Source organism: Lissotriton vulgaris, chromosome 3_1 (genome assembly GCF_964263255.1).
Source record: "Lissotriton vulgaris chromosome 3_1, aLisVul1.2, whole genome shotgun sequence".
NCBI lineage: Eukaryota > Metazoa > Chordata > Amphibia > Caudata > Salamandridae > Lissotriton > Lissotriton vulgaris.
The window spans coordinates 835563491-835576334 of NC_141689.1; the positions used below are offsets into that span (position 1 = coordinate 835563491).

General features: G+C 45.7%; 1 protein-coding gene across 1 annotated transcript in view; it reads left to right on the plus strand.

Annotated features, from left to right (window-relative positions):
* Window positions 1-12844, plus strand: part of LOC147727102 (solute carrier family 71 member 2-like) — a 347082-nt gene that overhangs the window by 109635 nt on the left and 224603 nt on the right. The window contains exon 3 of the mRNA XM_086961153.1: window positions 9683-9745. Coding sequence (XP_086817279.1) covers window positions 9683-9745 — 63 coding nt within the window. The remainder of the gene's footprint in view (window positions 1-9682; window positions 9746-12844) is intronic.

Below are 12844 nucleotides of genomic sequence, written 5' to 3' on the forward strand. Positions count from 1 at the left end.
GCAATGTCAGGTAAAAGCAGCGTCTTGTGCACTATTTATTTATTTATTTATTTATGTAGTTTGTAGAGCGCGCAGCTACCCCCGAGGGGGTGTCCCGGCGCTAGAACCTGAACCTCTGGTGGAAAAAAGCAGGGAGGAAGTCAGCAGTGTGAGTATCAAAGTCCAGAAAATAGCCAAGTTTTGAGTCTAGCCCGAAAAATGGATTCAGAAGGGCAGAATCTGAGATCGATTGGCAGAGCGTTCCACAATTTGGCCGCGATAACACTGAATCCTCTGCCGCCCATTCTGGTGAGTCTAAAACGGGGAGAGATCAGAAGGCAGAGGTCGTTGGATCTAAGGGATCTGATGGAGTGAGATATTGATACTCGTTTTTTCAGGTAATTGGGTCCGAGGTCATTGACAGCTCGGTAAGCAAGAGTAAGGATCTTGAACTGGATGCGGCTGGCGACGGGAAGCCAGTGAAGCTCTTTGCGATAGGAGGTGACTGACTGACGGTAGGGGATGTTTCCAATCAGTCTGGCAGCCGCGTTCTGGACAATCTGAAGCCGGTCGATCAGATATTGAGGGGCACCAGCATAGAGGCTGTTGGCATAGTCCAGGTGGGACGTAATGAGAGCATGGGTAACCGTACGGCGGAAGTCCAGGGGGAGATAGGGCAGTATCTTTTTGATCATGCGCAGCTTCAGGAAACAGGCAGATGTAACTTTATTAACCTGAGTTTTGCATGAGAGAGAGTCGTCGAACTGAAATCCCAGGTTGCGAGCAGAGTGAACGGGAGAGGGAGCGGGATCAAGTGCCGTGGGCCACCACCGTGAGGAAGGGATAGGATTTTTCTGGTTGAAAAACAGCACCTCTGTCTTATCTGCATTAAGTCTTAGATGGTTATTAGTCATCCAGACACTGATGTTATCAAGACACTGGCGGAAGTTGGTGAACGCGGAGTCCGAGTGGTCTCTAAAGGAAAACATCAGCTGAGTGTCATCAGCATAAGAGACCACCCTGACTCCGCAGGACTCCACAACGTCGGCCAGTGGGGCGAGATAGACGTTGAAAAATAGAGGGCTGAGGGCAGAGCCCTGTGGCACACCACATGACAAGGGTTTATCCTCAGATTTGAACGGCCTCAGCAAGACCCTCTGACTTCTTCCAGACAGGAAGGACTCGATCCAGCTGATGGCAGTGCCGCCAATGCCTATCTGTTTGAGTCGGTCAAGGAGGATGGGATGGGAGACCGTATCAAAAGCGGCGGACAGGTCGAGGAGGACCAGCATGGCCTCCTCGCCCCTGTCCACGCACTCCCGGACCGTCTCCGACACCTCCAACAGGGCCGTCTCGGTGCTGAATCCCGCTCGAAATCCGGATTGTGAGTCGTGCAGCAAAGAATTGTTCTCCAAATATTCCGTAAGTTGTAGCTGCACAGCTTTTTCCAGGACTTTTGCGGGTTTAGGGAGAAGGGAAATGGGGCGGTAGTTGGCAAAAATAGTAGGATCAGCGTCTGACTTTTTCAGGATGGGAATCACCAGAGCCTCCTTCCAGGTGGTTGGGAAGGAGCCATGGTGGAGGGAGGCATTCCAGATGGAGAGGAAGGGGCTGGCTAGCAAAGGAGCTAGCTCGCCCATAAGTTTGGCAGGGACCGGGTCGGAGGGGGCACCAGATTTGCAGTGGGTGAGTAGCCTAATAGCAGTATCCATAGTGAGTTTATTGAAGGATAGAAGGGACGAGGATACTGGGGACCTAGTTTGGGGAGGCAGGGAGGATAGCCCATTAGGAAAGGAGATACAAAGGTTGTTTATTTTTGCGAGGAAATAGTCAGAGAGTCCATCGCATAGGGCCTGACTAGCAGAGTTCTGTGTGGCCCTAGCGGGAGGTTTAATGAAGTCTTTGACAATGGTGAAAAGGATTTTTGACGAGTTTTTGGCATTTGCAATTTGAAGAGAGAAATGGTCTCTCATAGTAGTTTTTTTTAGTTTGAGGAATTTTTTTAGAGCACATTTATAGGTAAGTTTGGCTTCAGGGTCATAATTTTGTCTCCACTTACGTTCGAGTGCCTTGCATCTACTTTTTTCCTCCCGAAGTGAGGTGGAGAACCAAGGGGCGGATGGGCGGGATCTAGCGGAGGAAATGATTTTCTGGGGGGCAATGGCATCAATGGCTTTGAGTAGGGCGGTATTAAGCCTAGAGACATTTCCATCAATGTCAGTGGAGAGATGTTCCGCCTGGAAGTAGAATACTGGGTCCAAAGTGCCACATGTGACCTTGTGCCACTTTCTTCCCAGCTCTTTCCTGGGGACCATGGGGCCAGGTTTCAAGCCCAAAGCAAGGAAAAAGGGAATAAGATAATGGTCAGACCAGGTGAGGGGAAGGGGGGGGGAGGACTGTGATAGTGGAGAAGTTAGCGAAGATAAGGTCCAGAGTGTGACCAGCAACGTGAGTGGGGCCAGTGACTAATTGTATAAGATTCAGACTTTTCATGATTTCCAGCAGATTGTTGGCTTTCACGCAGAGAGAGTTATCTACGTGGAGGTTAAAGTCACCTAGGACTAGAAAGTGTTGGTGTTTAAGGGAAAGATCAGCTAGCTGGTGAGTAAGTGCAGTAAGAGATAGGGAGGCGGCGGTAGGGGGGTTGTAAACTAAGGTACCAGCCAGTATTGCTGCCGCAGAGTCAGAGACAGAGAAGTACATAGCTTCAATTATCCCGATGTTTGTTAGTTTGGTAGTAGTCAAATGAAGATGGGATTTGAGAATGACGGCTAATCCGCCTCCAGATTTTCCCCCAGCCCGATTGACGCACTTTATGTCGTACCTGGGGGGGTGGCAAGGTAGATATCCGGAGAGGAGGAGTCGGTGATCCATGACTCGGTGAGAAATAGAATGTCCCAGTCGTCAGAGGAGATTGACATCCAAATATCGTTGGCATGACTGGGCAGTGACCGGCAGTTGACCAGGCCTGCTTTCAGCGTCCGGGGTTGAGACGAAGGGTGCTGCAGTTTAGGACATGGAGGACGACGAGGTAGATAGGACGAAAGTGTGTAGTTACATTGAGGACAATGAAAGGGGACATTTTCCAAGTGGTCAGGTCTGCAGCGGGTAGTGGCCGAGCAGGGAGAAGGATTCAAAAGGAGTAATTGGGTATTGGTCCAGCACGTGCGGATAGAGCCATCGGAACTGGCAGGGTTCCTGGCCCTGGGCATACTTTCCTTTGGAGATTGCCTATTTCAAAGTCAGAGAGAGGTAGACGTATTGGACCTCTGACACCCCAAAATCAGAACACTTCTGAACTAAGAGGACATTCTGCCAAGAAGAATAGCTGGAGAAGCTGCCAGGAGGGACTACCTCTTTGATGTATGCTTTGCTGTTTTGACCTGCTGCTTGCTACTTCTGTCTTGGGCAGTAAAAGGACTGGAGTTGGTTTCTGCATCCTGATCCCAAGGTTCTCCAAGGGTTTGTGTGTGCTTGCCTCCTGTTAAGAGGTCTCATGGCTATTTAATACTTAATTTGCCGTTCCTTTACTCCTCTGCTGGAAGTTTTGACCTGCCAAGTGGTGCCAATTCCAGTTCTGGACTCTTGGAGGTGGGTTGGCTACTACAGAACTAAGAAAAGTCATGCATTGAGCCTCAACGCCTGCCGTACAGTTGAAAAACCAACACATTGCCACGGTGCGGCTAAAGAATCGACGCAGTGCCAGCCATGCAGCTAAAAGTTCACCGGAGTACGGAGCACTGTGGCGCCCGCTCTGACTTCGACGCTGCACAGGTTGTGTGTCTCAAAATTTGATGCATCACCTGCTTCGCAGCTGGGAAATCGACGCAACACCTGTTCTACCGCACCGACCCAGCGCGTCTGGATTGTTGGTGCATCGTCCCTGTGCGCCAAGTTCTTCATTGACGTAGCCCAGCAATAAGGAACCGAGGACACATGTCTGAAGATCGACATATCACTTCCCCTTGCAGTAAGGAATCGATGCATAATCTCCCCTGCACTGAAGCAAGGAATTGACGCATCACTTCCCCAGGGAGTAAGGAACGACTCATCGCCCACCCTGAGAGTGAGGAATTGATGCAACGCTTGCTTTTCCGCGCCTCATCTCCCTTGTGACTGTTTTCGTCTTTGATTTTGATGCATCCTAGGTACTTTGTGATAAAAGTGATACACAGATTTCTATGAACTGAACTGTTGTGAATCTTTTCATAGTGATATGTTTACTTGTGTATGTTGGATGTTTTGTCTTTTTGGTCATGTTGTATTCAGATAAATATAGGTTATTTTTCTAAACCGGTGTGGTGTCATTTTGTAACATTTTCACTGGATTACTCTGTGTGTTTGTACAAATGCTTTGCACATGGCCTCTGAAATAAGCCTGACTGCTCATGCCAAACTACCAAGAGAGTGAACCGAGGTTATTTTAGCTGTGTAATCTTCTTACCCTGACTAGAACAAAGGTCCCTACTTGGACAGTGTGCAAACCTCTGCTAACTTGAGATCCCCATTTCTAACAGACTGTAATCATCAAGTTTGATTGACCAGCTAATTTCAAAACTGTCTGTAACTATTGAAACCATGCTATGTTACCAAAAACTGCTGCCTCTTTTCACATCACAAGAATGGATCTGGAGCCTACTAGTTTGGTGTGTATGCTGGAGTGGTCAGAGACTAGTTTGGGTGCAATACTGGTTTCTTCAATGAGGTGAGTGAAAGGACTATTGATGAGGATATAATCGATTCTGGAATAGGAATTGTGGGGAGGCGAGTAAAAAGTGTAATCACGATCGTCTGGGTTTTGCAATCTCCACGAGTCCTGTAGGTCGAATTTGGAGCAGAGGCGTTGTAAACTGTTGTGTGAACGAGTGGGGTAATAAGTAGAGTTTGATTGGCGATCAATTACTGGGTCTAAAGGTAAGTTAAAGTCCCCTCCAACGATTAGCAATTCATCCTGTGGGATGTTTTCTAGTATAGGAGAGAGTGAGTCCCAAAAGATCGGATCATCACCATTTGGGCCATAAATATTCAGTACATAGATGTGGTTGTCGTTCTTTAGAAGGTGTGCCATGATTAACCTACCCTCGGTATCCAGAGTGTGTGATACTATGGAAATGTTGGATTTATTTGCAATGAGGGTGCGGACCCCCCTCTTTTTGTGCACTGCCGGGGAGCATAGAGTGTGCGAGATCCAGTGTTGTTTGATAAATTCAGCGTCATCGTTTGACAGTTTGGTCTCCTGGAGAAGGAAAATGCCGCCCTTGGATTTGGACAGATATTCTAGGACTTTTCTCCGTATAACCGGGTGGTTGAGTCCTTTGACGTTTAGGGAGACAACGCTAAGGCCTTCCGATATGGACTTGGTATGGGTCATGGGGCTGCAGTGTGCTGCTTGCGATTTGGTAAACATACTGTGTTGAGACTTACTGCGAGTTTGGGTTTGGGAAATGGCCTGGTTTGGTGATAAGGTTTGTTAGATTTACAAAAGGGCTGGGAGAACATTTGTCGAGCAACCAATGTGAGACAATTCGGCTTTATAGGAGTTTGTGCCTTTGTAAACAAATGGACATCAGGAAATCAAAGAAAAGAGTACAAAAGACATACTGAAACAATCCAAGAAGAGTCCCCCCCCTCCCCCTGTCCACCCCCCCTTCCCTTGCTACCCATCCCACCTCCCACCCTGCCCGCCCCCCTCCCTCCTCCCCCCGAAATAGAACTTTGGAGCAGCGACGGCAGTACCGTCCAAGCTCGACGTAAGATGAATCATTATGTGTAAGCATAACAGGAGAAATCAACAATTCTAGTCAGTATACTCTGACAAATCACAGCTAAGCAGTTAGTACTAGAGCTATACAGGAAATAACTGGCCATACATTCTAGGCAAACATAAGTTAAGTACTAGGCTAACATTCTGTCGGACTATATGACTATAGGAATTATAACCGAGCACAATGATGCTGCAAGAGCCACGAGTGCGAGTATTTTCCTCTCCATTTGGAGATAACAGTAGTGTCATTAAGTGACTCTCTAATGCTGGACTTTCCGGTTCCGACATGTAGCTGAAAAGTAACACTCTAATTGTGTGTTGTGAGGCACAAAGCGGATAATAGCTGGACCTACCTGGTGGTGATGATCAACTTGGATATTGAGTCAGGCAGATACAGCAGAAACGTGGTATTATATGGAATAAGTAGTTGAACAAACATATGTAGGCAATCCACACATAAGTGGGGAACAAACGAGACAACATCTTTGACCGGCAGGTTTTTATCTCTAGGACTTATGGAAGTAGATAGATGAGAAGTGGCGGAGATCCTCAGACACTAGATCATCAACTCAACCCTGTCCCGTGTTGGGGTTTGTAGTTTCATGGGCGTCTGTCTTTTGTTTGTTTGACTCGCTGTTGGAGGAGTCATTGCTTGTGGTGGGGAGTCTTCCAAGAATTGCGCTAAGTCCTTAGGATCCGAGAAGAAGCGAGGTTTGCCGTGGATGATGATTTTGAATCTCGCCGGACCTGCAAAGGAGAACTGTATTCCTTTTGCTTTCAGTTTTTCTCTTTGGGCCAGAAAGCCTTTTCGGACCTCCACCGTGTCTTTCGAGTAGTCCTGGGTAAAGGTGATTCTGTGGCCCTCCCAAGTGACAGATTGGTTGTGTCTAGCGAATTGCAGGATGGCTTCGGTGTGCTGGTAGCGTAGTGGTTTGCAGATCAGATCAGCGGTTGAGGTCCCTTATATCAGAACACTTCTGGGCTAAGAGGACATTCTGCCAAGAAGAATAGCTGGAGAAGCTGCCAGGAGGGACTACCACTTTGATGTATGCTTTGCTGTTTTGACCTGCTGCTTGCTAATTCTGTCTTGGGCAGGTACACAGCTCTTCAGCTAGAAATCCAAACTTCAGTTGATGTTCCCTCACCTCCTGGAGACTGATAGCTATGCAAACATTGGTCGTGGTTGCACAGCAATCCTTCAGGTAGTCTATGGAGTGCTCCCTTCCTTTGTCGTAAAGGACGTGGAACTGGAAAAAAGGTGAGGTGTTTAGGGTACCACTTAAATACACAATATCTAGACAGGGGATGTGAAGCCATGAATCCACTGTCTGAAACTATAGAACAGGCTTGGGGTAGTTCTTCTTTCAAGAGTCCTTTGTTTTCCAGGCGTATTTGTGAGTGTGATGCTTCTCACAGTAGGTATTGATGTGGCTATCTCCATCCTGGAGCCTGGGTCCATTGCTTATTTTGCCACTGGATTCAAGCTAGACTGGCTGATGAGGGTTGAACCCTGAAAACGGTCCCAGAATACTTGTTTCCGGTCCAGGGCAGTCCTGCAATGGCAGATCGGGCAGAGGAAAAGGATCAAGACTGATTTGTATATTGCTGGGACCAAACTGGGGTGGCTTAGTGAGCAGAAGAATGATGATGGTTTATACCCAGATCTATGACTGGGGGGGGGGGTGAGAGTCTAAAAAGTGTCAGCACTCCGTCCATCATCGTATTGTGTTTGCTCCATCAAGAGCACCCATAATAACAGAGAAACAAAAGCAATGTTAGGTTTCACCACCAGGTGTCAATAGTCCAAATAAAGGAGTAATATTGGAAAGACGAAAGGGCAGGCATGCCTAGACTACCTCACCTTTCATAACAGAGGATGCAGGACCACATCTCTCCCCTACCATCTGCCAGAAGGCAATGCTCAGAAAAACTAATCACCAGCTCCTTGCTAACCAAAAGCTTGACAGAATTTCTGAAGGCAGCCTGGTATATATTCTTTACTTCAGTGTCTGGGTCTTCTTCCTCCTGCTACAGGAATGTGAATACACTTTCGATGACTGGGAGCACAATTATCACTGTGCACTGGTACTAGGCCGGTCCAGGGGTATCCAAATCAGATCCTAGTGACCTCCATTACACTCGCTCACACACCATGCATTCGTTACACTTTCTACACAAACAAACACGTTTAACATACAATGGGATATCACAAGGGTTTTTCCATGCATGCAGGAGCAGAACTATACACAGGTGAACCAGTAGACCTCAACAAGAGAGACCCAAATAAAAGGTCTTGTCACACTATTACTCCTCTAAAGCACAGTATGCTGCCTCCACTGCTCTATGTGCAATTGTCATGGCAGGGACAGTAGTGACCTATCAGTACTGATGGTACACATGAGGTGTCCTTCTATGGTACCGAACAGGTTCAGAACCTCTCTAATTAGAGATATGCATAAGTCTCTGCACACACATACGTTTGTGCAACAACTAGGTGAAATAACAGGTCAGAATATCATATATAGACACAAAGTTGGGCACAGAGTACAATGCAAAGGACATTCTTGTCCGACAAGAGTTATACACAAGTTCCGGAACAGCAATATATCAATAATCCACTTTCAAGATCTCCACATCCGGACATGTCAAACACCCATTGAGACCTACCACCTTTTCCTGTAAGAAAGGCAGACTACTATAACACAATGCTGTATCTTATAAAAGAATATGCTAGTAGTGGAGGACAGTCATAATTGGGTCATTGCAAAGTCCCAGTCATGTTGAAATTGTGTGACACAGAATACCCAGTCAGAGCTACATCTGCTGAATACATTAGGCTTTGACTTGGGCTACAACTGATGACTGCTGAGGACCCCATTGACAGCACCTACCTTCAGTCCAGTCAGAACTGCAACCCTTCAGGAGTGCGATCTTTCAGAGCTCTCAATGACCAAACCTGTTGTCTGCTACCTGGGACCTCAGCATTAGACTGACACAGCGAGATCCTCAACGTCATCTGCCCAGGGCCCTTTGCTGTGACGTCGAAAGGGGGGACTGGGCAGCTACACTGCTGAATGTGGCCCACAACTGGCTTGGGTAAACTTTAACAAGGATTTTCCTATTCTCTGTTGCTCGTTCGAATGCTAAGAAGAGCAACTGTGGCTGTATGGCGGCAGTGTGAAGGACTTGTGAGAGTATGCCTATCTAGAGAACGGGATAAAATAAAGCATGAACAAAAATGTGAACTGTAGGACACCAAAACTGCACCTGAGCTTGATTCACATTCCTCCTGATTTCTCCTGACACTTAGAACCAGAGAACAATGCCTGGGACGTTACAAGGGGTGCAGGTAGGGTTTTGCACCTTCTTAAGCTAGTTCCCAGAGTTGATGACTTGTGTTTGTTCATTGAAGTGTGTTGTATTTAGTGTAACTGTGTGTTTAAAGTACTTTCTTTCTTACAAAGATAAGCGTAATCACTGGAATGAGCAGTAATGTTTGAGCTCTGAGTTGAGCAGCCCCGCCCTACTTCCCTGAGAAGCCTGTGAGTGCACCCCATTGGTTAACCACTGCTTTATGTTCTGGGCTGTCCTCGACTTTGTATTTGCATCAAGCGGCCCTGTTTTTTAAAATTAATTATGTTTGACTTCGTGAGTTTAATAATGTGTTGATCTATAATATGGAGGATTGTTCCTTTTTACCGTTCTAACCGAACTCTTTTGGTGCAGTTCTACAGTATGTTCAAGTGGCTGGTATAGTGATTCTGGAGTGGCTTGATACTCCATCATACGATTCATGCCTTTTAGTTACCATTCTCCTTCTGATATCCTCTTCAATCAGACACTAGAGGAAACATAAAGGTTGTGTTCAAGTTCATGGAGGCTGACTCATTATGGTTACTTTTTTCATGCTTCTAACCTATTTTTGTTTTTCTTCTGTAGGTTTTACATGAAACCTTTCCTCAACATACCTTTTTAATGAATGGCCTCATTCAAGGTGTTAAGGTAAGCTGATCTGCAGTTGTCTTTGGCCTTTTCTTCATGAACGATCACTGTCTGGATCCCCAGGGTGATAATGATGATGTTGCCTTTGAAGAATTTAGTTTCTTGAGGAAACCCTTAAGGTGCTGAAGTTGGAGTGGTGTATGATATAATGGGAATGCTGTCCTCCCATTCACTGCCTTTTGCAGTGTTGAATGTATGAAGATCCTGTGCCTTTTTAGTTCAAGTCTAGAGACTGTTTTAGCTGTCTCACCAGCATTGTGTTTTCTTGAGAAAAAAAAAGTATCCTACTGAAATGGTTTGAGCTAGCCTTCACGTCTTATAGGATAGTTTGACTGCTATGCAAGCTCAATTGACAACATAACGTGAGCAATAGGTCAACCCCCATTCAGCCTTTCATTCTCAGTTGCGTTCTGCCTACAGAACAGCCGTTTAGTGTTTATGATGGAAGGCATTTCGCTTCATTAGTCATGACACCGCTTTTGGGAAGACTGCCTGCACACTACTGTTTGTGGTGGCTTTGGTGCATTGATGCTTTTGATAATTTGCATCTGTCACAGACATGCGGAGTCCTAGATCAGCCAGCACCTTCTTAGGAAATGTGGAAACTGCAACCGTACAAAGTCGAGATCCACATCTGTGGAGTAAGCCTGCTCTCCGCTATGATCTGTTTTTCCTCTTGTCTTCAGTTCACTTTGTAGTCTTATGCACCGTGGAGCAGGGGCAGGCACAGTCCAGGGGCAGGCACAGCCCAGGTCTGCAATTTTCTCCTGTATATAAGTGCTAAGAGGCAGTATATCTATCTATCTATCTATCTATCTATCTATCTATCTATCTATCTATCTATCTATCTATCTATCTATCTATCTATTTCCTGTGTTATGCATGCATGATTTGATATGCTCTTGTAGCTTGACACCACATTAGCAGTACTTTGTCAGTCTCTGTTACGGGTGTAGTTGTTTTTCTCTCTTTCCTCTCATTAAAGGTATATCCATGCCACTGTCACGCTTTCTGTGAGTGATGTACATAGGAAAATACCTCCTACTCCTCCCCTGGTTTAGTCTCGGTTATTAGGCAGGCCTCTTTAAATTGTCTGACCCTGGCACATCCTTCTAAACAGTGAGTGCCCCCACTGGGACACTAATTCATGACAATAAGTTTGCCTGTGCCTGACCTAATTAGCTGTTTCATCTGCATTTGTAGGTCAACAAACAAAGGTTAAAAAGGGTTCAGCAATCATTAGTTTTATGTTGAAGGTAAATAGCTAGTGTTGAGAGATAGTGGTTCTAAATAAAAGTAGCACACCTGATTTTCTTAATTTTACAACGTACAGTTTGGACCTATATGAAACCGACTACGACGTGTTTCATATAGTTTGAACAGCAACATTTCAACAAGACTCTTGAATGTCCTTGAATTATTGCAACTCCAGTCTTCATGTCGCAGATTGGCATCCTGGTTGGACCATTTAATTACTTGAAAAGGTTTACTTTCCCCACCCCCCCCACTCCAGATCAGAAACCTATATCCCTGGGCACTGCTCATCCACTAAACAGAAGCACCAACATGAGATATTATTGCAGCTGCAATCCTAGTTCTTGGCACTTGCCGCTCACACCCTGCAATGGGGGTTTCTTTGCTGTCAAACTTGTTTGGAGAGAGGAGTGAACACATCCCTCTTTTAGTAGTCTTTGTGGAAATTTTTAAGTACACAGGGTATGTAGAGTGTTATGATGAACTTTGCTATTTAGAGGGGTAGTATTATGGTATTTTGCCTCCCATTATCCTAGACTTCATCACTGCATCGCCCCAAAATTTCTGATGGTAATACCCCTCTCCCCCCCACACACTTCTCCTATTAACACCTCATTAGAGGACTTGTAGTTGTTGCCTCAATGTGTCCAACATCAAGAGCTTCCCACTACATTTCACTTCGCACTGAAAACCGTCCAGGTTTTTAAAATCTGAAAGTGCACCTTCATTAATTTAAAACGGTTGTGGTTGTGTATATAGGTGAGTCGATGTTAAAAAACCAATACATTGATAAGGGAGTGTGTGGATGGAATAATGAGTGCTCATCTTAGGATTTACTATGGTGTTTACCTATTCACAGATTTGAAAAATCACAGATACAAAATTGCCCATCAATGAAGAAGCACTTCCTCCATTTTTAAAGTTCATCAAATGTATTGGCTGTGGCAGTGCTTGTTATATGTAGACTTTGCAGGCTTTGTTCCTGCTACTCAATATCAACAAGAGAGGAGGTGACTAACTGATAGTGCAAATGTGTTTTAACAATTAAAAAATGCAAAAGTTGTGCCTTTAGAATTTTTTTTAATAATGGCCAGCCCGCATTGGTTAAAAACAGAGTGCGCGGACTCCCCAGGTTCTTAATTAAGGAACTGGAATCCTAGATCAAAGGTAAAATTTGGTCGACATGTTTCAGCTGTTTTTATTGCCTATAGCTCAGCTTTCTTCAGGACCTATATCAAATGTCCTCCGGTGGTGTGCGCGCGCTAAGGCGCACCCTCCCGTGTACTTACATGGACAGCTGCTGGCATTTCCGGGAGACAGCAGCTGTCCGTGTAGGTACACGGAGGGGAGCCGCGGGCGTTGAAAGAAACGCAGCGTGAAGTCATCCCACGCTGTCGTTTCCGAAGGGGCACAATCTTGTCCCTTAGGAAGTTCCCTTGTTCTACACACCCCTACCAAAGTGGGTCAGCGTGGTGTTGACGGAATTTTTCCGTCTTCTGACACTGTATATATATTTTTCACACTTAGAGCCTCACGGGAGGCAATAAAAACAGCTGAAACATGTCGACCAAATTTTACCTTTGATCTAGGATTCCGGTTCCTTAATTAAAAACCTGGGGAGTCTGCTCACTCTGTTTTTAACCAATGCGGGCTGGCCATTATTAAAAACATTTCTAAAGGCACAACCTTTGCATTTTTTAATTGTTAAAACACATTTGCACTATCACAGTTGGTCACCTCCTAATTTGGGCACTGTTGCACCCACCACATCCTGCTCCGCTGTATTCAGGCGTCGTAGCACGCTGGGGAAGCATTCGGTCACCCCAGCAGGGACCCGATGATAAA